This window comes from Xiphias gladius, chromosome 16 (genome assembly GCF_016859285.1).
Source record: "Xiphias gladius isolate SHS-SW01 ecotype Sanya breed wild chromosome 16, ASM1685928v1, whole genome shotgun sequence".
Lineage (NCBI taxonomy): Eukaryota > Metazoa > Chordata > Actinopteri > Istiophoriformes > Xiphiidae > Xiphias > Xiphias gladius.
The window spans coordinates 8,872,809-8,898,996 of record NC_053415.1 but is presented as its reverse complement, the minus strand read 5'-3'; the positions used below and the strand labels follow the sequence as shown (position 1 = coordinate 8,898,996).

General features: G+C 38.5%; 1 protein-coding gene across 2 annotated transcripts in view; it reads left to right on the top strand.

The window, feature by feature from the left end:
* Nucleotides 1-26,188, top strand: part of stxbp5l (syntaxin binding protein 5-like) — a 129,841-nt gene that overhangs the window by 78,528 nt on the left and 25,125 nt on the right. The window contains exons 6-20 of one of the 2 annotated variants that reach the window (XM_040148694.1): nt 1,060-1,123; nt 3,583-3,666; nt 6,432-6,555; nt 9,049-9,124; nt 9,993-10,147; nt 11,043-11,115; nt 12,214-12,361; nt 12,857-12,924; nt 13,725-13,765; nt 14,860-15,074; nt 15,429-15,604; nt 16,303-16,428; nt 18,590-18,744; nt 21,230-21,298; nt 22,577-22,642. In XM_040148694.1, coding sequence (XP_040004628.1) covers nt 1,060-1,123; nt 3,583-3,666; nt 6,432-6,555; nt 9,049-9,124; nt 9,993-10,147; nt 11,043-11,115; nt 12,214-12,361; nt 12,857-12,924; nt 13,725-13,765; nt 14,860-15,074; nt 15,429-15,604; nt 16,303-16,428; nt 18,590-18,744; nt 21,230-21,298; nt 22,577-22,642 — 1,640 coding nt within the window. The remainder of the gene's footprint in view (nt 1-1,059; nt 1,124-3,582; nt 3,667-6,431; nt 6,556-9,048; nt 9,125-9,992; nt 10,148-11,042; nt 11,116-12,213; nt 12,362-12,856; nt 12,925-13,724; nt 13,766-14,859; nt 15,075-15,428; nt 15,605-16,302; nt 16,429-18,589; nt 18,745-21,229; nt 21,299-22,576; nt 22,643-26,188) is intronic. The other variant, XM_040148695.1, reaches the window with a different exon arrangement.

Genomic DNA, 26,188 nt, shown 5'->3' with positions numbered 1-26,188 from the left:
TCAAAATCAAAGTACCAAAAATCGAAACACTGAGTATGCAAAATGGCCCTTTTCAGAATAATCTATATTATATTATTGATTATAATAACTGATGCATTATTGATGTACATCTCTTTAATGAAGCAGCTGGTAAAGGTGGAGCTCATTTAAAAAAAAACTCTATAATCTGGGGTCAGCGGGGTCACCCAATATACATCTTTGTTTTTGTTGATTATATTTTGTGTTACTAATCTGAATCTGCCTAGTAACTGAAGTTATCAAATAAATAGGGTGAAGTAAAAAGTACCTCAAAACTGTGCTTGAGTAAAGTACTTGAGTAAATGTATTTAGTTACTTCCCACCACTGATATTTTCCTCTTTGTGTGGTCAATGTAACAGTAACACAATAGTTTGTGACCGTGACGTGGTGGTGATGTTTAGGTCTTGAGTAAAAGCAAGGATTAGGATCAACTTTACAGAATATAAAAAAAGTTGGGGAACTGCTTGATTTCAAGAGTGCATTGAAGTGGAGTTCTGTGTGTAGCTCTTAAGGGTTTTTGTGTGTTGCCGTATTTTTTAATGTCCCACACGGATATTTAAAAGTAATACACAATAATTGTACTGCAGATTGTAATTTTTGCATCACCAAAGAGGCAAAATATTTAACTGCCAACCTGCCAGGGTCTTTGCTGTTATAGTTGTTGATGAATTAATGAGCAGTAATGTTTTATTTAGTGTAACAGTTATTGAATGAATGTAGCGGATTGTTTGGAGGAAATTACAATTAGAACACAAACACCTTTAAAATACGATAAATTCTGTAAGATTTGGTCGTTGTCGCTCCCTGTTGAAAGCCATATGAATACAGTCAGTGTATTTTACTCCATACAGTGCCTATAAATGTCATGGTACTTAGCAGCATGTTAGTATACAGTACTCTTTTGGTCTGAACAGCCAAATGTGACTTGTATTGGTACAGTAAAACTGTAATATGACTCATTTGTCATTACTCCCGTGTCCTCTCTAAACAAGGTGTAGGGGTCTTTTTCACCTCTCTCTTGTCTTTCCCTCTCATCACAGATCAACTAAAACTCATCCAGGACCTGTAGTTCATTTGAGCGACAGCCCAAAGGATGAAGGCAAGGTGAGTAGGCAGATAAGAGACATACCAACACACCTCCTGCTTGTCCTCAAGCACCAACTCTAATGTTACCACGTCTACAACATAGGGTTTCTCCATTTTCCCACTTCTTTGCATCCTGTCAAATCTCTGCCTTTTTTTCCATGACTTACATATCTGTCCTCCAACCTCCATCTGCTTTTCCCATATTTTCCTCCATTTTTTTTCCTAATTGCTCACCTCTCATTCTCAGCTTTTCATTTCTGGCTCACTGTCAGAAAACCATTCCCTCTATAGTATTCCTCTTATTATTTCTCTCGTGTTCTTTTTCTCTGTCCCTTGGGCTTTCACATATACACATAGAGGAAAAGAGGTGTGAGGGACCGGCAGGTAATTTCTTTGTAGGACGGTTGAATTTTTCAGGGTCATGCTGCAGTCAAATTGGTAGGAAAAGTGGCAGTGGCTTGAGGTTGCTGTAATAGAGAGGTCATTGAAGAGCATATTGATTTTCCCAATGGATTTTGCTGCCTCTGGGTCAAACCAGACTTGACAAGCTGTGAGGACATAAAAATGAGACACAAGCTTACAGCTGCTGTCACCCACTGTAGTCACACACTGCAAGAAAAGACAAAGTGCTGTGTGTAGCATTTGAAAAAATAATAACAGGTATTAATGTTACTAACCTAAAAGACTTGGGGTAGACAGGGGATCCTACACATGTTTTTATTTATCAAAGCCTTTGCATTTTGTGCTTAATATCCTCTCCAAGTTGTGGTAAATAAATAGCTTACAGTAACAGCTTCCTAATTATGACTAGGAAAGTAAATCTGACAGCAGAGAATAGACATTAATACTTAGGTGGCCGGAAATATGACTGGGATGATAATGTTGCACCATGTCTGCTGGATGTGTAACAGGTTTAAAATTATAGAAACCACTGTTAAATCAGACCTGTGTTTTTATGATTGTGCTGCTGAGTTTTCCTGCATCCTAGTTGTCAAAAATAGCTTAATGGACTTAGAGCTAAACCGATAAGTCGATTAACTGGTGGACTGTGCAGTGGACAAAAAGAGAAATTGGATGACACAATCTTGGTCTTTGTGATGGGTATTTTTCACTGTTTTCTTGTTTTATACACCAAATGATTATTCAGTTAACGAAGAAACTAATTGGCAGATTAATAAATAGTGATGATAATTGTAAGCTGCAACCCCTAAAAGACTTTTTCCAAGCAGACGCTAGCAGCTGTAGAAAAAGCATTGGTTTAACTGATAACATATATGATGGCTCCTGTACATTTATTTGCCCTAGTAAGTCATGTGAGTGAGTCAGCATTCATAATACCAGGACCTTAGAAATGGCTCACCGTAATTGAATGCAGCTGTTTTAATATTAGCATTAACGATGCTAATGGTTTTCCTGTGGTGAGATTTCAGTGCGTGAAAACACCGCCAGTGCAGTGAGAAAAGCATCTTGATTCAATTGCACCTTTCCTATGTGATTAGCCATTTATCATATCATATAAGAGGGCACAGCTTATTTGTTGCATGTCAAAGCAGATCTCCATTCAAATATTTTTAATTCTTAATGCTTGTTTTTACAGGACATCTTTATTCGTCTTACCCGTTTGAAACTGTTTGTGTTACTAATGTAAAGCTTTAGGGCTGCAGAGTAGCAGTTTATCTTTTGCACTTCACCTGCTCTCTTCTTCTCATCTTTGGTTTTAAGATGTCACACATTCTTGATCTCTCTACTCTGATCTGAGATCAGATTGTGTCGCCTTCGCTCTTTCCTCCGATACATTGTTTGTGAGTGTGTGTGCGTGATGGTGTTGTAGTGTGTGGGTGTGTCTGTGAGGTTGTTTTATTTTTTTGTAAGGGATTTTTGGAAGTGCATGTGGAAGCTCTGTGTTTATGGGAGCCTGTTTTCACCCATGGTTTGTCATATATAAATGTGTGACTAATATGGCAGAGAAGGCTTGTGCACAGGATTGTGTGTATCTGTGCGTATTTCTGTGCATGTGTACCATACAAATAACTAATTCTATATATTTTTAAATGTGTCAATTTACAGTCTATGTCTGTATGTATGTGACTGTAAGAAAAACAAACCCCATCTTGAAGTGATGTCACGTTCTGCAAACTGGGCAGAAAGCAGACCACTGCAGGTGGTGAAATAAATTCTCCATATACTCAGTAATACACATTCGAAGTCATACCTCTCAATCCCGCCTAAACCTAAAGCTCACAAGCAGGGTAGCTGAGAAACCTTGTCATCAGAAGCAACTTTGTCTGAATAAGACAACTAAAGGCTTAAAAGAGGTTTTTCTTTTTTTTGGGGGGGGGTGAAGAGGCAAAATGACTCCCACACATTACAGCAAAGAGTGCAATTACATAAATAACACTAATACTGTTGGTGCATGCTCTGCTCATACATATTTCATCACTTCTTTGTTTTCCTTTCCCCCTCACTCCCCTCTACAGCTGCTTATAGGGTTTGAGAGCGGGACAATCGTACAGTGGGACCTCCGGGGCAAGAAGGCCGACTTCAGAATCTACTACGATGAGGTGAGCTCCACTATACGCTCCTGTATCCAGAAACTCAACAACTGAAGCAAAATAGTTTTTATTCTAAAAAAGGTCTCCTCTTTATTGGCATCATGTCACTCTGACATCAAAGTGGGCACTTTCAGAAGCTTTCAGGGTTTCTTGAATTGTAATTTTCACTTTTTTCCAGTGTTCTCTGTGGGGATGCCTTGTCATAGCAGCAAGAAGTAGGAAATATAATAGTGTGGCAAAATTTCGAGAAGTGGAGAACAAGAAATTGCAACAAAAATGAGTCATGTTCACACAGAGTGGGGGTGCACAGTTGATGTGAGTAGTAGTTTACAATCCTCCTATGACACCAGAGTCCTGTGGAAATACATTGAACAGCCACAACATTAATACGGGCATCTGGTTTTAATGTTGTGGCTGATCAGTTTATAGAAAGAGTTGTTTAGTGTCTTTCTTTGCCATTTCCAGGAAACTATGACAGTGAGATTTTGTTAAACTTTAGAAATGTATTAGCTCCTATGCAAATGTTATACACTCTAATTCAGGCATTCAGTCAACACAGGAGAACTGAGATCCAGTGCAGATAGAAGGATAGATCAGTTTAAATAGGAAAGGAGAAAGGTGCTCTTACATGAATACATTTTGGGGCCCTAAGAACCTCCATCTCATCTTTTCATCTTTCTCCCATCACTTTTCCTAATCAGTTACATACATTTTTGGCCAACATTTTGAGTAGAATTTTCCATTACATGCACACACATATAGGCACATGTACAAACACTCAATCTTATTTAATCTATTTTTTGTTAACCTCTGTGGCCTCAAACCCAATTTGCCCCTTGGACATATTCACCTCTTAGCAGTGATCCTTTGCATCCGCTGCCATCTCTCATCTAGTGTCCCATCTCCTGTGAAGAGTGAAATCCAGCTCTCGTTCATTAAGGTGGTCTCATGTGCATCACCTCCAGCATAGCATGGCATTTCTGTCTCACACCTTTTCAGCTGAGTACAAAAAAAACACCACCACTTTCATTTCACAAAGACAGGGATGGACGTACTGAATTACAGCTACTATTACTGGTGTAACTGAAAGCTTTATATCTGTACTCTTGTTGCTAAATCATGAATTACATTGTACATTACATATTTTACTTTATTTGCCTTTTCTATTTTGCATCTGTTATGTTGTACACCTTTTATTTTCTTCCAAACCAGTTTATCAAATTCACACCTATACAGTATGTGAAGGAAACTCACTGTAAGTAGAAACGGTTGTAACTTGGTTATGGAGGCTTGAAGCAACCGATTGCCTTTTAAAACCTACGTGAATGTTCCATGTACTTTAATGAACACAATAGTCCCATTTGAATTACTATTCTACTCTAACTAATTAGAGGAAAGCTCCAATGGAAATTCCTGCTGACCTTTAACCTAGTTTAGGAAATAAAACTCCTGCTTTCTCAAGAAAACGTGACCAAGCCTGCACCCCATTTGCCAAATACTACAAGCTGGCTCACATTGAATGTGCAAATGAGGAAAGGTTAATTTAGGAGATATGTAAGGCCATACCTCAAAAGATATGTTTAAGGCCAAATATCGTTTGAGGTATTATTTTTGAGTTTAAAATGCAGATTGTAAATCGTCAAGGTACAAGGTATGTTAAAAGGGCAAAAATTACACTATTATAGTGATAAGGATAACTTTGGCCAAAGACCACAATGGAAATAAGCCTTCAGGCTTTATTGTGTTTTCATTCTCTGTGATTTTTGATGTATGTAAGTACTGCAGTACACTGTTATATGTGTTTTCTAATTATCAAATACATTCATTCATTCATTCAAGCGTTTGTACATTTTCTGCTAATTTAAATATGGTAGAGAAAAGTAAAATAATCTAGCGTTATCAGCTGGATGAGGAATATTCAAAATATTTTTATGGTCAACTGGGTTCCTAATGCAGAGCAACAGACATGAAGTCTGGCAGAAATAGAAGCTATGTGTTTATATTGCACTGTTGGAACTCCATCTTGGAATGCTAAACCACATGTGGTTTCCACTCCTGTAGTGCGCTGCAGTGAAAGTGAAAATCATCTCAGTTGTGTCTAGTTTTCTATGACATATCCCCCAGTGACCTCTCCAAATGTGACCTGAATCATCCCTCTTGAGAACATGGTAATGACATGGTTGGGTTTCAGTGTGAAAAGGCATTGAAACAACATTGAAATGACAAAAAGGTGGATTATCAAGTAGGCACGTTTAAATAATTAAACCAGTGGACACCAGCCTGACAGATCATGTAGAGGGTAGATTGAGGGCTTAAAAGACAATAATAGAAATGCAGTGAATGCAAGACAACAAAAGAAGGCAAACTTGTGCTCTAAACCATCATTACTGCTTTTTTCATGTGTTGTTTTGGCTTGAACGTGACACTTCTTCACCTGCATAGCTAAGGCGTCACAGGTCAAACATCACTAAGCAGCACAGGAGTCAAAGTCAGTTTTGAAAGCTAAAAAAGCTACCATAGAGGTATGGATATAAATCAACATTCCTGTCAATGCCCCATAGATACATTGTCATTTTGTGCTACATGCAGTAAAAATGGGCTTGTGCCCCTTTAATCACACACTGGATTTAGATAGAAGCATCAATTACAAACCATCCTTTGTATTAAAAATAAGTCCTCCCTTTGTCTCATAATCCAAATAAAGAAGGATTCTGACACAACTTCATGTATGACATGCTTGGTAAATATCCAGTCCCTGTCTGTCATTGGCACAGGCCATCCACTCGGTCAGCTGGCATCATGAAGGGAAGCAGTTCATGTGCAGTCACTCAGACGGCAGCCTGACACTGTGGAACCTCAGAAACACCACCAAGCCATTCCAGGTCACCTTCCCTCATGGTAAGGTACACACCCACACTGTACTTTTTTTTGAAATTACTAAACAAAATTAAGCTTTGATATTCACAAGCTGGGAAAAACTGGGTCCTTGGGATGTTACCTAATACAGCAGACAGCAATGGAACATACTGCAAATGAGGATGAGCCTCTAATTTGGAGGATCTATTATAGAATTAATTTATAGTTCACAGGTTGCCTATGGGTTGAGTTTCTAACAGTTGTAGAACATGTGGGCATAAAGGAACTCTAGCTTTTTATTCATCTTATTTTTGAGTTGCAAAATTGCAAATGTTTGTGTTTTATGTGAGTATAAAAAATGTTAAACCTCTAAACAGGTTTAAAGCAAGTTTCCGTAAATTACAACATCACATAGCAGTGAGAGTATTTTTTTTTTTTTTTTTTACATAAACCAGACACAGCTGATAAAGCTTTACGTGCTATGTATAACAGGAAAATCAAGTTAATCATCAATGAAATGGTTCACCTCTGTGACTCGGTTAGTAATAGAATGGGACTTGTCCCTTTGGGATGCATCATACTCTATATCATAAACAGTGGTGTCATACTGTCATAAAATTTTTTGGAGCCACTCCTGGTTTTCAAGGGTTTGTTGCCCAATGCAACTGGCTGTGCAGAGCCATCAACTCTGCATTATTCAAACCAAGCTCATCGCCAAGAGTTTGCATATTCAGAGCGCATGATAGAGAAAATCTGACAGTTGTTGTAATTTGTGATGATTGCCAGTTTGGAATATCTTGCTCTCAAGTGAGAATACTGGATTGAATGATTTCCATTCCATATGTAATCCTAATTACTCTTCCTCTGACTACGCTTCCTTCCGTTTCTTTCCTACTCTGGTGTGGTTGGTGTATTGGCAGGGCTCGGTTCTCTGGTGATGAATAGCTCCTCGCTGTGATTTGTGATCTGGATCTCAGGAAAAATCACAAAACAGGAAGGCAGAGGGAAGGACGTTGTTGATGAATGTTAGGGACAAGGCAGCAGGCCTTAAGACATGGTTAAATACCAGCAAATTCTTCATGTGCCAGATAAGCAAGGAAGGAAAGAATAGGACAGAGGGAGCAGAAAATGAATAGAAGTGAATTAAGATTTGGAAAAACATGTGCTCCCGGATCAGTGTCAGCCCCACTTGCGGTGTGGAAGGGGGGTACGGTATATAATTTGTCACTTTAGTTCTAACGTGCTCTTTGGGTCGGTATTGGAACACAGAAGTCGAGGTTTCAGTTTATTTGTTTCTTTGAGAGGCAAATGAACAAACAGTTGTTTGTGCTAATGGTCATACACAAGTGTTTTATCAGCATTCACTCACCAACATGCGGGATGCACACCAGTGTCAATCTCCTGTGCTTTTGTGTAGCCACCGTGCACCTTGACCAACTCTGTATGGCTTTGTGCTGAGGTTATGTAAAGATTTTCTTGATTTGAATGTATTTTTTCTTTTTCTTTTAATTAGTGAAAAAATAATGTTAAACTATGGTACACCATGTTCCGTCACATCCACTCTCCATTGTATTGAGAAGTAAAGAGTAAGTTGAAGCTGTTGCTGCAGTACAAATGTATGTACATGATAGATTCAGCATAGATGCATTATTCATTGTCAGTCGGCTTATTAAAGACATGCTTTTTGTTAATTTATTTGCTGTAAGAGGATATGGTATTAGGTCTATATTTGAAATTGCTGTATTCCATTTTGTAAAAGCAGAAGCAGAAAGAATCTCACAGTTTAGAAACTTTATTTCTTTCATGTTTTCAGAAAGTGCTGGGCTTTTGTTCAGAGCACTAATTCCATGAGGTAAAACCCAAGGTCCCACTGCCTTCCAGCTGAGAGACTTCCTCTTTATATCAAAGGCAAAATCATTTCATTATGTGAAGCAGGTGAAAAATATCTCATTTTAATGCACTAACTCTGATAGTGGCCTGTCACTCTGCAGTCCCTTGAAAATAAGAAATAGGAAAGAGTACACAGTAATAAGACAGTGAAATCGCGATGGGAACAAAACCACTCTTTATTTTCCAAGTAGAGCTGTTGTTCCGGAATTATGTCATGGTCAGTTTTATAACGAGACATATTAGTCGCTATTATTACTTGATGATTACAGCTGTGGAGGACGGGGTTTTGAGTCTGGAGTGGTGCATTGGGCCATTGAATAAAGGAGCTGTTGAAGTAGTTATGTTGCATAAAATGAATAGCTTCAAATTGGAAAAAAGATTAACAGAACGCACAATAACAGACTGATACAACTTTTCCAATTTCCCTTTGTATTTTTTACCCTGTGATTTAGTAAATTGAATTGTCACACAAAAAAGAAACTGACTGTAGTTTAATATTAGACAAAAAGTAAGCTGATCATACTGCTTAAAGTGTGTATTAGTTTTAGTAGAACTGAGAGGATGGCAAAGACCTAAAGATGTTTACAATAAACGGTAATATTGTCTTTAAATATTGTCCATGTTTTGCTCATTTCTCTAATTCAGGAAAGATACAGAAGGATGGGAGGAAGGAGTCATGTAAACCCATACTCAAAGTAGAGTACAAGACCTCGAGGAACAGGTGTGTGTTTATTAAACAAATATTCAGATCCAGATTTCCTGATTTCATTTAGTCTTAAGTTTCCTGATTACAATAAATTGTGATTTGAATACCATTACGGGGAGTCTTAGGAAGTTATTCTTTATTCTGTGGTTATTTCATCGTAGCGAATTAATGCGAAGGTTCCTTACGGTACCCTAGTTTGGGATGATTGTAAGCCACCGACAGAAGCAAAAAGCAGTTCAATTTTTGGCACAAAATTAATTTATGACTCGTAAAATGTGCCTCTTAAAGTTTCACTAAAATGGGTTAGTGAAATTACACGACACACTGTGCTTTTAAACTCTGCTATGTGGATGAAAACAGCACACCAGTCTCCAGCCGGTTGATTCTTTTGGATCACTACCATAACTCCTGGAGAACTAAGATAATGAAACACATAAGATCTATGCATTTGTATTGAATGCACCTTAAGTTCACTTCACGGGGGCTTTGCTTTATTTCTGCTCAAAGAGGTCATTGTCACTCTTACATGTATCATTAAAAAATGGTCATCTCATTTTGTCGTGCTGCCTACAGTTAAGTTGTTTTGAATGACATGTAATCTCTGAGTCAAAGATTCGTTCATTCAGTTATTGAATTCATTTGGTGGGCCACCTCTTCGTAGCTTTAAGAATGAATTCATCTACTTTTTAGTGGCTTATAATAAGTGGCTTATAAACAGATTGGAAGCCACATGCATTTCTTATAAATAGTTTAACTGACTGATTAATTGATTTATTCATTAATTTTTTCATTTATTTAATTATTGCCCAGTCAGTTTCATCTACAAGCATTGATACAGACCAAGAGAAACCCTTCCTAAAGTCCTGTTCTCCCTCCACAACAGCGAGCCTTTTGTTGTCTTCTCTGGGGGTCTTTCGTACGACAAGGCAGGACGGCGACCAACATTAACCATCATGCACGGCAAAGCCATCACTGTGCTCGAGATGGACTATCCTATTGTAGAGTTCATGGCGCTCTGCGAGACTCCTTACAACAACGGTAAGTGCGTACGAAGACGATGACAAAACTGCCGTCAAATATTTTCTGGGATCAGCTCAGTGGTTTCAGCAGAAAGATTTGGTTCTATTAGTCCAATTCTGACATATCTGCCTCTGAGTTTTTTGCCACCAATAAAAATGGAGGGGTATCAAATTTTTTTTTGTAGTGCTTAAAGCATTGGAAAATTTCTTCAAAGAATCAAAACACAAACCAAATAGTAAAAAGTCATAAATCTGGTAAATTTGGTAAAAAGAACACTACAATGAATTCCAGAGAATTTGTTGTGATTGAAGTTAACCCCAGTATGGGGTTTGTTCATCTCATGTAATCTTTGAATCTCATCCAAGTCACAAATACAACGCTGTTTCCTTAAAACTTACACACAAATCTAACTCACCACAACCACCACAACACTTATTGCTTTTTTAAGATATGTCCAAAGTCCGCAAATATGCTTCTGCCCTATCAGCAGATGAAAAATATTCTTGCCGCTGCACACAAAGTAGATTTTTAATTTTTTTTTGTTGCGCAGCAGGTGGAATATTTCTCACTACTGCAGGATTTAGCATTCTGGAAGTGTCTTCGAAACAGCAACAAGTGTTGTCAAGCAGCCCCGGGCTTTTCAGAATTTGGTTTGTACTTTTCTGTGATCTTCTTGTATCTGTGACTCAAAAATAATCAACAATACAATCAACAGTCAAATGTAAAAATGATAATTACATTAAAGCCACAAACTTGAGTTATGTTTGGGCTATAATTTTTTCTTGAGTGTCATAAAGAGTGCTGCAGATAAATGAAATATTATCCTAAAAGCACACTATTCAAATGTGTGGTTGTAATTGATGTAAATATGGATTAAGCATTATCCTTTTCAGTTTGCCTTTGTATCTTACAGAGGTCCAGGAGCCTTATGCAGTGGTGGTGCTTCTGGAGAAGGACTTAATTGTGGTGGATCTGACACAGAGCAAGTATGTGTTATACATATACATACACGGTATAAGCACACCTTCCAGCAGCTAAACTGCATGTGACTGAAAGCGAAACGAGAGTCACATTATCTCCTGTCAATTCCTGACATGCTGGTATTACCTGGTTTCACTTCAGGGGAAAGCACAACATATACAGTAGCATTCATCATGAGCGAAATCCAATCATAGTCAACAACAAAATGAAAGGGTTAAAGAACTAATCAGTGTCATTCCAATCTATATTTTAGCGAGAAATAGGGGTCAGATGTTTTCTTTTAAATAAAGACACGCTGCTTTGCTGACAGAGTGCAAATGCTACAACTTCAGTTAAATTAACTCGTTATCACTATTGGAAGGAATGAAGATGAAGGTGAAAGGTGCTGATGTGGTGCAGTTTTGACAGATTAACAACTAAGGCTAGGGAATACATTTGAATAGCAGCAAAACACTTACGTATAAATTAGGTTTCCTAGTTAATTAGCCTACCTGATTAAACCTTTTAGATATAAATATCTCCTGATTTGGCTTAATGTAGTTTTAACTTGTCCAGATTGTCGACATTGTCAGCTCATTGACTAGCTGCTAATTGTGTTTAAATTTTTCATTATAAATTAGTCAGTTGCCCTAGAGGGTGTAGATTTGATAGTTTATACTCAGTATGTATCCTCAAACTATATTCATACAGTTTACTGTTCAAGGAATAATAAGTGTTTGTAATGTAATTTACGCAGTTGGAGTAATTTTGCAGTAGAACAGGCATATTTTCATGAAGGCACATAGCATTGCTATTTGTGCCTAGCCTGTATTCTCAGGCAGAGGATTAAAGCAGAGGATATGTACAGAGGTGATGTTGCAAAATGGCTTACATTCTGGTAATGGTCACTCTGTAATTCAGTTTTTGAAGTTTGGTGAATTTTACACCAGGAGATTTTAAAATCAAGGTAGATAAATCGTATGCAACCCCAGTGGATTTTTTTTTCAGGTTTTATCAAGTAAAAACAGTTCAATATAGACGTAAACTGACAGTCAATTATCTCCTTGTTGATATTTCACGATAATGTTTACTTTCTTCTGCTTCTTCTGCTGATTATCTTGCAGCTTCCCTGTCTTTGAGAACCCGTACCCCATGGACATCCATGAGTCTCCAGTTACCTGCACAGCCTATTTTGCAGACTGTCCACCCGACATTATCCCCATCCTCTACTCCATAGGAGCTAAACACAAGAAGACAGGCTATAGCCAAAAGGTAGGGAAGGGGAATTATAAAGGAGGAATGACATTCTGTTCTCTATACTTTTTTATTTATGTAATCAAACAACTTCCTTATACACTGTTGACAGATATTATAAAAAAGGTATAAAGGTGCTTATGTAATGAAGTGCCTGAGCGAACCACTGCTTTGGTACTTGATAAGAAAGAAAACGTTTAATCTGGTCTCTCAAGGTTATTAAACTGCACAGTTAATGCTATTCAGCATTTATTAAAAAAATTCAACCTTCCAAAATAATTGCTGTTGAAATTATGGGTTATCATTAAACATGTGCATCATTTTAATCAATACAGTTTTGTATTTGAGGATGACAGCATGTGTTTTTTGAAACTCAAACAGAAATTTCCAGCATGATGATTGTGTGTTTTGGAATAAAATGAAATTTTACCAACAGGGCCCAGTGGGAGAAACACAAAAGATGATGTGATTGGGTTTTCAAAATAATCACCACTCTGTCTGTAACCATATCAGGAGTGGCCAATCAGTGGAGGAACGTGGACGTTAGGCTCCCACACCTACCCAGAGGTCATCATCACAGGGTAAGTCAGAGATATTTTTGAAGGTACAGAAAAACCTTAAGTCCAAACATATGGGAACCATTAACCCAAGCTGCTGGAAAAAAAAATGTGCAATATCACCCATCGCAATTAAAGGTCATCCACATGTCTTTACTCACACATTGACAGAAACAGATGACTGTGATTTATATTTTGTGCTAATACTGCTTCATAAGTGTGATTTGGGTCTGTGCCAACCTAACCACAGTCAGCACAGAGCAGCCTGGGGCCATACTATACTGTACATGGTTGGCAGAGATGTTAACCTGTTCTGAGGGATGCACATTGGGTGGTGTCTACCTCTGTGTAACACTCACAGATATCAGCAGCATTCCAGCCAAATTAGGCCAACATGGAGATATTTTATCTGTAACACACAGTATGAAAAAAAAAAAAGCTAAGAAAGTGAAATCGCAATGGGAACAAAACCACTCTTTATTTTCCAAGTAGAGCTGTTTGACTAAAAAAAAATTAAATTCTTGGCTCGTAATATTTCCATTGTCCCAGAGGAGGCTAGGAATTCAGCTTTACTTTTCAACTATTTTAAGCCATAAGGAGGCATCAGGAAACATTTCCTGCACAGTGTATCATTTCAAATCAGTAATGGCCTCTGCCAGACTTTTAAGATAGCTTCTAAGATAGCTGTAATGTTTAATGAAGTTAGGAATATGTTGTGTTAAATGGCCCACATTTTCCCTTAATTTGTAGATCCACTTTTAGAGCTATTAAGTAAACTAACTCTGCCTGAAAGACCAAAGAAACTATTCTTTCTCTGTGTTCAGACATGCTGACGGATCAATTAAGTTTTGGGACGCATCTGCAAGTAAGTCCACTCTCTAAACTTCCCTTTCTTTCTTTCTGGATGTCTCTGAGCTCTACTCAAGTGATACATTTTGTACAACTCACGCTTTTGTTACAAAGCATGCTCAAATAAATAATATATTTCCATGAATTCCATGGTGAGTAATTTCAGATTTGCCGTGGGCTGAGAACTCCAAAAATTAATAGCACCGTGGTGATATGAGATACTCCCCAACAAATTAGGCACATTGCCCATCGTCATGTTCAAAGATGGTTACACGCCAAAAATGTAGCAGGTAAATGTGTTGTTTTCTCAGAATCTTTTGTAAAGAAATTTTATTGACACCTGTGGTCTGTGGGAGGCATTTACCTGGACTGCATCATATCTGGCGTTACTGTCTTGATATAGATTGACTGCCTAGTGAGACTAGCTTATCCAACCTAACCCTAACCCTGACTGACCCTCAGAGTTCTAGTCAACCATAGCAGCCTACAGCTATCATATTCTTAATGGCATGCTGGTTAGCTAGCATGCCATTAAATCATTTTTTGAATTTCTTAGTCATTATTACTTTACATTTATTTTTGCCATAAAACAGTCCCAGCCATCTTTGATCAACACATACTAAAAGTTAACTGTGCAAAAAAAAAAAAAAAAAAAAAAAGGGAGGGCATTTTCAAACATAAACATTCATAAAGACACAGCACCATTTTTTGGATTATAAATCAGAGGGCTGTGGAGATAACCACTTTCCTCTCAGTGGGTCACATTACTTACCTTATGTCTTTTACACAGCTGTCCCAATCGCAGATGTGCATGGTGAAAATGTTTCACAAAACTGACCAAAAGACCCAAACCAACAATTAACTCTCCTACAAACAAGTTTGTGTGGACGTGATTCGATAAAGCTTATCCACCTGTGCCACAGGGCCCCATCTGTCCTCCAAAAACACTATAATAAAACCCCTACTTTTGCACTGGGCAACATATTTCTTCATTGTGTTGGTGCTTCCAACACTGGCAATGTCAGTTGTTCCCTTTTCTCGGCGTATCCATGTTACCATGTACAGTATGCTTGGCATTAACAATATTTTCACAAACATTTCTCATACTAGTCACACTCCAGATGTTGTACAAGCTGAAGACCTCCAAAGTGTTTGAGAAGCCAAAGCAAGGCGAGGGCCGTGCTGCCGAGTTGGTGGAAGAAGACCCCTTTGCTGTTCAGATGGTCAGCTGGTGCCCTCAGAGTCGCATCTTCTGTGTGGTTGGCATCTCAGCCCACATCATCCTGTATCGATTCAGCAAATATGATGCCAACACTCAGATAGTGGTGAGTGAAATGAGAATTAAAAGGGGTCAAATCCTGGTTATTTGATGCATTATGGGGGAGTGCATGTAAGATCCAATGTCATTTTTACAAAATCCGGCTTTGTCATCTTGAGTGACTGTTTTTCACCGACCCTGGTGTTTTTAGACGATAATCTAATAAAAATACTGCTATATAAATAATACTTATCATTTTTTCACAGTTCATCCAACATTTTGGGAACCTGCATCTGTATAACACTCATTCAGTGGCCGTAGTTCCCTGTAGAAGTCACATTGTTAGAGGACTGAATATAGTTAAAGTGACTGAGATGAATCTATAGATGAATCCATATTTCTGTATCTGTGTCATCCCCAGTCGCTAGAGGTACGCCTGCAGTGCGAGCCGGAGGACGTCATCTCTCCATCAGAGAATGAAAACAATCCCTGCTTCTCAGAGCCCGGCTCCCACTCCCCCCAGACCTACCACCAACACCCAGCTAGCCCCAGCAGTGGAACGCCAGAGGGTATCAAAGACAGCATCCCCTGTCTCAAGTAAGACCTCTCCATACACATCGGTTCACAGCATCAGATCACAACAAATATGAAGATTTGTCCTGTGGTGTGCCAGGAATATACAGTGCCTAACAGCAAAACAATGACCCACCTCTTTCAAGAAATAATTTAGTAGTCACTGTGAGAAATAATTAAGTAAACACTGGATACTGATTTTCATTTTATTTTTTTGTTGATGCTTATAAATTAAGAGGTGGGTCAACATTTATATATATTTTTGTATCTTAACTAGTCACAATATTTGCACAACAGTGCCCTTTCTGATGTGTCAGGGGATGAGGAGATATAATAACAGGTTTCCCGTAAGCTGCCATCAGATATTTGTTGACTAGGTTCAAAATTAGTGCTTTGATTGGCCTGTTAAAGCCCATAACCCTGGCAGGATCCATAATTTTGCATCCCAACCTGTCTTAACTGTTTTTGATTGTTTTAGATATTTATGATTGCATGTGCGCATTTGTAGCGGATTTTGTTTCGTCAACCTACAATTTCAGCTACATTTCCATGCATTTAGGCATTGGTTGTTGTCACTCACTTTTCCAGTCAAGGTTCCTGATGGAATTGCAAACATGTTTGATAGGAGATTGGTGACACAACCGAGAAGCCTCCTAACCAGAGTGACAGAAATTGCACAAATAAGGATTTTTGTCCCTTCCTCTACTTCATGTTTGTTTCAGGGTGAAGGACCGGGTAGTTCGGGTCCCCCCTGGCTACCAGGCAGAGCTGGTCATCCAGCTGCTGTGGGTAGATGGAGAACCTCCACAACAGGTCACCAGCCTGGACATCAACTCTGCCTATGGCCTGTAAGTCACCAAATGCATGACAGTGTTTCTGTCAGCTTGTTTACCTATTTATCTGAGTGACTGTTCATTTGTCTGTCTAGACCAGGAATATGGACCAGGCATTTTTCTTAAATTATCCAAAGTAGTAATCAGTTCCATATTTTTGGTAGTCTGCACTCAGGACAGCAATCCCTGTTGTAGTTTAGAGGTGTTTTTGAAACTGATTATAGACAAAGCTAGATTCCTTTTGAGATCTTTGATTATTGTCATGGCGCAGTGTAACATTGACAGTTGTTAAGGTTTATAGTTCTGTTATAACAACATTATTGGACGTAAAGCAGAGAGTGGAAACTGCACCAAAAAGAAGCCAGAAGTCATCTTATATACTGATGCTGAACTGCACACACAGCATGCTTGCCTGTGATACAAGTTTTCTGGAGAATAATAGAAATACTTAGCTAACTGTATAAGGTTGGTTTATTTCAAACTTTTCTGACATACAAAAATGATGGATAAGGTGGTAGGCGAAGATCACCACAACAAAGTCTATTTTTTTCTATATCAGGACACATTGGACTTTATTATTACACTTACCTTTATCTCTTAAGAAAGAAAAAAGAGAGGGAGTCGATATTATTACGTTTGTAGAACATTCAACACTACATGGTCAGGGTTTACATTGTTGTAATTATTGCCTGCAGTTAATGTACCCTAAGCATAAGGTTAGAACAGTATTTAAACCGCTTCCTGTAACTAGGTTGCCTGCGATACAAATGTAACACCTGCCAGCCAATAGGAGGAAACGCCATATTGTCTTAGACCATAGCTATGACTGAATAAACTGAGTGGAGGTCCAGGTGATATTCGGTGACAAGCAGTTAGCTGCAACAGTACCAAGAAGATGTGTGGACACTCTCTTCTTTTTTCTTTCTTTTGTTTTAGATAGTGTTTAATTGTAATGTCTTATTTAGTGTAACTGCTGTCGACTTCAGTAAAGGTTGACATTTTTGTACATTTAAGTTTTTAAAATTTGGGAATTATTAAAATATGTTACATTGATATTGAAAAGAAATGGAATGACTAAATGAGCTCTGGGATTTAAGACCACTTGTATGGTTTTGTTGTGAATAGAAGCTCTGCTGGCAGGAAGCAACAAAATCACAGCTCTTTTTAAAAAGCTCACTGGGTCACAGCAGGGCCGTCATTTGCCATTTTATTTCACTCCAGTATGTGATGTACTTTTCTCATAATAATAATGATCATTGCTCTAAGCAAAAATAATGTTTCTACTTCACTGACATCTGTAAAAGTGGTGACAGTGCTCATAACGTAACAGAAAAATGAAAAATTGCATAGTAACACAGTAAAGAAGAGCAACATAAAAACATTACACAAAAGCTCAACATGATTATTTTTAACAGTGAAAATTTTACTGCCATATTAAAGTCTTTTCTCATTACTAAAGTCACAATAAAGACACAAGGCTGTCTCCTCTGGTCAGCTTCATAGATGAACATCTATACCAAAGTTCACAAGTTCACTGTCATTTACCATTTATAAATGCGCATAGTGCATGAGTAGACCTCACTGACAGCTTAAGTTTCAAGAACTTTTCACTCTGCTGCAGCTTCTCACTGGGTATATCATTGTCTCAGCATAATATATGGGAAAATATTGAAGCTTTGTACACTCATTGTGTGCAGTGCGAATTGACATTTATGTTTTTGCTTCACTTATTTTTTTCCACTTTATTTTTTTTCTGATTGCTATATTGAAAGGCCACTGATAGAATCATTTGTTGTGAATATCATCGAATTCTGGTCAGAGCCTCATCAACTGGAACATCTTTTGCGCACAGACCAATGGAAAAATTGCTGCCAACAAGTTTCTCTTGATCCGTTCAGCCAGAGGCTCTAGAGCAGAGAAGGGTTGCAGGTGGCAATGAGGCTTATTGGAAATCTGGTATTGATATTCAAAAACAGCAGCTCTAGCAGTGTGAGATAAAGACATTACATGTAAACTTAACAGTTAACTTGAAAGTATTTGATTGTACCACGTGTTGCACCTTTAACGTCAATGACAATAACCTGGTGAAATAAATCTGCCAAACAGTGTAAATGCAAATGTGTGTGTGTGTCTGTGCATGTGCACGTGCCTCCTTGCTGTGTTTGTGTGTGTCCAGTTTGGCGTTTGGGAACTGTAATGGCCTAGCGGTAGTGGACTACTTGCAGAAAACCGTCCTCTTGTGTATGTCGACACTGGATCTGTATGGAGCCACCGACCCCTACCAGCGCCTTACCCGTTCCCCTCGCAGGAACAGACAGTCCACCTCAGGTAGCACACACACACCTCTGGGATCCTGCCACATACATGCACGTACACAACTAATACTCACGGTGCATCCACACAGAAAGGTGCCAAAAGTGTAGTCATTACATTCAGACTACTGCATCTTACTGGTTCTGTCTCTGTCTGTTTCTCTTCTCCTGTGCTCACTCTTTTTCATCTCTACTGGTGTTTCTTCTTCCTTTTCTTCTGTCCCCCTCCTCTGTATCTGTTCTTCTTTCTAAGGCTCGACTAATCAATCAGGCAAATCTGACCTATCTCACATGAATGATCTGAAATCAATGATGAGAGTGGTTTAATTGCATTTCCTGTATAATTGATTGATTAATACCACTGCCAACAGAATGAGGTAGTTCAACTTAACTATTTCTCAACCACCTATGTTAAAATGCTTGGCAATTCTGCTTCTCCATGTTTAATGAAGCACATCATTCTGATAATATTTACCAATTTTTACTTCAATTTTATGATACTTCCCATTCAGGATCTGAATATTCTTTCCTCCACTGCTAATACATTATAAAGGATATTATAATACAACACTATAAAAGGGGCCACTCTGCATAAACGCTACTTTATTTTTGATACTTAATTATATTTTGCCAGTTCTGTTCTTTTTCTTTTATGAAATTTGAAATGCGGAATTTTTACTTTGAACGAAGCAGTTTTGCATAGTAGTATTTCTATGTATCAGAGGCTTTTCCACTCTGACACAAAAAAGTATTTTGAAGTGATTAGGCGTGAGTTAACATTAAAAGGGCGAATTTAAGAGACACTGTCTGTTTATACAAAATCCAGTCTGTAATCCAAAATATAGTCCAACAACATCTAGTTAGATCTAAGAATAGAGGTAATTGTATCAGGGTTCGAAAGCCTGCATCAGACCAACTCTGTTTCTTCCCCTTTTTGGCTCTTTTGCTGCCACACTATAACATACAAAGACAAAAGCACTCGTCCATCCCAGTATGCCTGTCACTGATCTGCACTATGATATGAAGTGCATGTTAACAGGCTGCGTGTCATTCCATGTCGGCATTATTATGCATGTTATCATTTGATTTCTCTGTCCTTTCTTTTTTTTAGTCTTGCTTGAGTATAGATCTGTAGTCAAAAGCCACAGAGGTCTCGTCGTCCCTCCTGACTCCTGCCTACCTTTTTTCCGCCACTGATCTTGGCTGGTGATGGTCTCCGAAGGCAGCCTCTTATTTATACTTACGTATTGTAAAGATATTCAACCCCACCACACAGAAATGATTGTGTACAATACAAGCCACACTTTAATTTGACGTGAATCTAACCTTTGGAATTGAGGGCATAGCAGCTCTGGTGGTTTAATATTTTAGATGTCTAAGGTCCTTTAAGCAGTTTAAAGTCCTCAGATTTCTTTATCAAATAATTCCCACAAGTGCAGGTGAAAACGCTTCACAGGTTCTCAGGGATTGTGTGAAGGGGAATATCAAGTTAGTTGGAAAAATAAAAACGGGAAACTGTGCCCTTTTTCTGTACCCCGGTGCAGGAGTTAACATACTGCTAAAGACAAAACTTAAAAAACACAGTCAAAAGACCAAGGGAAACACATGGCACTTGCTAAACCGTCTTCAGGCTGCTGGCTTCCTTTCTTTTTGTGATATTCGAACCTGTGAAATATAGTTTTCTGTCCTTCCCACAACATTTTTAGCTGTTATCACCACACATATGTGTACGTGTATTCTATATATACATGTCAGTCAAATGTAGTGTATTCATTTCATTAAATTATGCTTAGTTATTGATCATTTTAGGTGTGTTTCTCTAGTTGTAGTGTAATATATTTTTAATACCAGCCTGCACCTGTTAGGACAGTAGGTGTATGGCAAAAAGCATATGAACAAAATGAAATGTAAACCAATTATTTGATGCAACAAGAGATTTATTTTGATGCTGCTTTGTAAGTAATGATATGTTCCCTGCTAACACAGTAGTTTACTTCTTGTGCAAATGACCAATCACATCAGCGTTTCCAGGGTTTGCAGGACTAGCGGGTATTTCTTGTCTGTCCTCCCCTGAAGCTAACTCAGTTGCTGCTTGCTCTCACTTTCTTTTCCACTCTAAGCCTGTGTGTTCTTCTCTCTCCCCTTCCCGAATTTTTCCTCCCTTCCCTTCCCCACATCCTAAAATGTTATAACTCAATTCCTTTCCCATCCATCCTTCCTGTCTTTCTAAACTTCACATTTTCTTCATCGTAACCTTATTTTTTTTTCTTCTTTCTCCTTTCTACCTTCTGTTCAACCCCACTTATACAACTCTCTGCTAACTTTCTTTCTTTCCCACCTTCTTGTACTCTCTCATCTCTCTTTGCCCTGAATCTCTACCTACACTGTTCTTTTTACTCCCGCCTCCATCCTCTCCATCACTCCTTCTTTCCCTCTCCTCCTCCTCCTCCCACCTTTTGGTGACTCTGTGGCTGCTGCTGTGGGCATGTGGGCCTGCCTGACAGAGTTTTGCATGCGTGGCCTGTCTAACTTTTATTCAGATTCAAAGAAAAGGATCCGTACATCCTATCAGAGTAAGTCAGGCCTTCCTAAAGCGTGGGGGGGTCTGTGTGTGTGTGGGGGAGGGATGGAGGGATGGGGCAGTGTTTTGATGGAACATTCTAGGACAACAGGGTTACCATAGAGATTGGGAAGGAATGATGTTGACTAAAAGCAAAGGGACAAACCAAAGAGATGCTTGGAATGAAAATGGTCGTGTCTGGTCTTACAGCAGAATATGATATTTGTATTTTTCCTTATAAAACCAAACCAGCCTATTCCAGTCATGTCCAGCGGTCTGTCCCTTGCAGAAAGAGAGCCACTCCTTTGAGTCTGTTAAGTAAGGGCAGTTATAAATATTATATGATCCATGTGATGTATATTTTAACTGAGGCATAGTTAGTGGAGTGAATAAAGCCTTGTTCATCCACTGGGCCTAGCAAAACTATAGTGTGTATTTTGACTCAATGGTTATGAGAGAATTCTTAATTTTATTCTTCAGTAAAGGTTTAATCAGAGACCCTTTTAATGCCTTCAATCATCTATACGAACAGTGTAAATGATAGAAGGAAAATCTGCATTAAGAAGTTTTGCTGGAAACTTGGACCGAAGACACAATTAAATTAATCAAAATTTTTTGAACTGTGACAACTCAGCGAGGCTGTTAATGAAGCCCTAATGAACACGGCTTAAACACCCCACATTTTCACTCAGACTTAAAGGTACAAGATTTAGAGATTTTAGCATTTGTGATGTTTTTTTTTTTCTTTTAAGGGAGTAGGTATGTATTCTTATGGCCTTTGCTTGGTGCATGATCCGATTTGATGTTTGTTCTGTTTTGTATTTTGATTGTATATGCCACTTTTTCATGAGATTTGCACTACATTCTGTAGTTTTGTAATTATGGGAATGTTGAAATTCAAAATGAATGCTGATATATACATTTATTGAATAGACTGTAGTGCAGGTAACGTAAGGATTCAGCCACTCTGCTCCCAGAAGACAAAATGTACTCTAATTAATCCATCCAAGGCAAAGAGCAAATGTCATATATTAGTAAAGACCTTGATCCCCATAATATCATACTTTCAGAAATAATTCTAAAACACTAGGAAACACTTATGCAACCAATCAGAGATGATAGACCAAGGATGCTGATAAGCTTTTCTCTAAACTCTTTCTTGGAGCTCGGTGTTGCTGACATCTACCAAGCTGACTTCTGTTAAATCTGTACGACTGACAAGATTGAAATAATCTGACAAACTGTCTGCATTCTACTTCTTCTTCCTTTCGGCTGCCATTGGCTGCGGCAGGCCTTACTGAACTCTCTGACAACCAACAGTCCATTGACATGGAGAGAAGCAAGTCGCCCACGTCAGGTAACCTGCTCACACACACACTCTCACGCACACAAACATTCTGGCCATCTTCCCTGTCTGGAAACGTCTCTTGTGATTTGCACTGTGAAGCTTTGTTGGGATTGCCATTGTCTTTAAACTTGAACTAAACCTACAGTATGCAGCCTGTGGACACCTCACCCATCACCGGATTATCTTCACTTGATTAGAATGACAACTGTTGTTCGATGTTGTTATGTGGATGTCTTGAATTCAAAGTATTGAGAACATGCAAGAATTTCAGAAAACCCCTTCAGTTGAAAGTTGTTGATTAGAAAATGTAATAGTAAGTTATCAGACTGTTTGGTTGCAGTATAATATGGTCTTTCTGGAACATTTTGTCACAGTTTCCAGCTGGTTTTCCTTTATTCCATTGTTGTGTAATGACTGTATGTTTTCACAAATGTAAGCAAGTGAAAAGACTATACTTTTGACCTGCTCTCCCTCTTTCTTCATGTCTCTGACTTTTGTGTTTGTCCAACTCTTTTTTTATTGGAGTGAGTGATAAGTTGTGCCACTTTTTATGACCTGGGACCTGGGAGGACCTAGCCAGAATCTCATGAGACAGAAAGTAAAAAATAAAGAAAGCGAAGGACAGGGGTGGCCTAAGGGAACAGACCAAATTACATGTTCTGTATAACTTGAACTACTGTTGATACAACAGCTGACAGTAGTGGTCATAACCTACAGTTGATAAGAAGTGGCCTTCATCATTTCATAAAATCAAGGCTTCAATATCTGTCCAAGATGGGATCAGAGCAGTTCTCATAGCTGATTAAATAATTATTTTTGTCCTCCATAATATAAAAAGTCCTGTGCACTGCTGTAAGTTAAATATTTGTTTGCATGTTGTTGTGTAGTAGTGCTTGAGTTGATGTAGCATTAAATGCAAGAGGATGTATAATGAAACAGACATGCTAACTTAGAGGGGAATGGTGTGATGAAGCATACAGTATAATGTCAATGCTCTTAATGTTTGTACTTAAGGTTGTATTCATTAGCTTGTCAACAGCTTCAGGTTTCAGGATCACCCTTTGGAGATGTGATGATAGATTGGAAGTAGAGTGCAAGAGATAAGCTTATAATATGAGAGGACTGGCTCATGGTGGATATCATAGACTGAGTAAAGGTTGGATGCAATAGATTAGAGTTTAAACTTTCAGATATTTATAGTATGTTGAGGTCTTTGTGTTTGGGGACAGGGGAGACAAAAAGATTGATTGGGATTGCAAAGTAAGAAACAGACACATAATAGGGGGGAAGGAAGAGAGAGATGAGAACATTTCCCAGCTGGTGTTTTTGTGTCTGACATGGGAAACCACTTTATCTCAGCAAATTCGGAACTTAAAGGTGAAATGGAGAGTGCGTAAGCATGTGTAAATCTGTGCTTGTCCCAGGTATTTTTTTTCTGAAATTTGTGAAAATATATCACAAAATGATGTTTTGCGAGGTGTGTGAGAAGAGCCTATTTCAGTATCAGCCCCAACACAGACCTGAAATATTTCTGTCATGCCATGTGGCATTTCTTCTAATACTTGACTTGGTGGAAAATTTGTGCTTTTCAGACAGGTTTTAAGGAAACGAAGAACAGTTTAACAGTATCTTTTTGAATCTTTTTGAAACCTGTCCACAAAAGGAGGATCATTTGAAACTTTGAAACTCTGTGCAATTAAGTAATATAAGTTCTGAGAAAATGTCCTAAGGGGAAGTGGGAGTACTAAAAATATTATTTCTTAGGACTAAGCAGAGGTACAATGAAACATTGTTTTCTTACTAACAAGGATAGGCCACAGCTGACCTTTGAATAATAAGAAGTCATTAGCTGCTGATAAATTAATACATTTATCCAAAGGAGTCTGTCAGTGCTGAGGCAAAATATTGGGACCATTGTGGAATAAAAGCTTTGGGCTTTTTTCCAATGCTAAGGTGCTTTTTTATGCCACTGAAAAAAATAGTTTGACATGGTTCAGGTCACCAAGAGCACTGCTGTTGCAATGTAAAGGACCTGAGCCTCACCTCTGTCCTTATAGGTGGTGAGCCCACTCGTCAGACTGTGCCCACATGGGCCTCATGTGCCCACACATTTGAATGACTCTTATTCTGGCCCCTCGTGTGAGACACTGTCCATGTGAAATCCTCACAGGGACACACGCTTTCTTCCTACTAACTTTGCAATTCCTGGAGGGAGGGGTGTGTGTGCTGAAAGCGGAATCATAGCGGAATCATATCTGAATAGAATCATATCTGATCAGGATGACTATCAGACGCCTCCCTGTGGAGGTGTTTCAGGTGTGTCAGACTAGGAGGACACCTATAACATACTGTATATATACTGTATATCCCTTGTGGCCTGGGAACACCTCAGGTTAACCCAGGAAGGGGAGATGGAAGGTGTGGCTGGGGTGAAGGATGTCTGGGTTGCTTTGCTTATCCTGCTACTACCACCATCCTTACCCAGATAAATAAGTGAAAACAAAATGATAGATGGACCTAGATTATACATTGTACATTGCACTAACCTTTCTTTGTATATACAGAACTTGGTTGTTCAGCAGAAAATCAGTAAATGGCCAACTGGTTTATAGAAGTTGAGTCTTTTTGATCTCTCGGACTTGGAACTTTTAAAGAGTCAGCAAAATTTGTACAAACTGAAAAATAAAATATATATAATACTACAACTGATGCTCAATGGCAGATATACCGCAGAAGCTGACATCTTATTTCCTAGTAGCATAGACAGACCAATGTCTTTTATCTGCAGGAGGCTAAATAGTGTGGCTCAACAACGACTCAGAGATTACTCTGACAGGTCCTCAGATTTTAGGCTTTCATAACATTCAGCTGCTCCATGATTGAGGACTGTGCTACAAGCATGAGCATTTCTGTTGCATTGCAGACTATGAAGGCAAAAAGCTTCATTTTCAAGCCAGATATAATGGCAAACTGAAGATACTGAGATATTTAAGCTTTACACTTCCTCCTGCTTTTTTGAGGTTTTTTGCACACATGAAAAGGGTGTCAGTGCTTTGTGCAGTAGCAAATGAATCTCTTTTAGACAGGTTTTACTGGCAGTGATCATGGACTATACAAATAAATTGGACCTGACTTGACTAGATGTTTCTGCTAGAGACCTGTCCATGTTGCAAGTCCTTGTTAGAGCTCCAAAGTCATTACTTTAGATTAGAGCAGCTTTTAAATGTAGTATGACTAATAATTCACTATGAATTCAGCTGTTGGACATCTGTTGTTGTTTAAGATTTTTAATCATTAACAATGCTTTGGTGGTTTCCTCTATCCTTATTGTCCAGGATACAGAAATTGGTTGTGTAACCCTCAAGCCTTTAGTCTTTTTTAAAAGCTGTCTTTTGTCTGCTCTCACATTTATACTCTCCAGCCTTGCCTCTGAGCTTATTAAGAAGAGCATACGAACAGGATAACAGAAGCAGGACAAGATGTTCTTTGCTGTCTTGGCAGGGAGTCTCTACGCATTGTGATGCTGACTAGGTCATGGTCATTCTGTCTCATTAC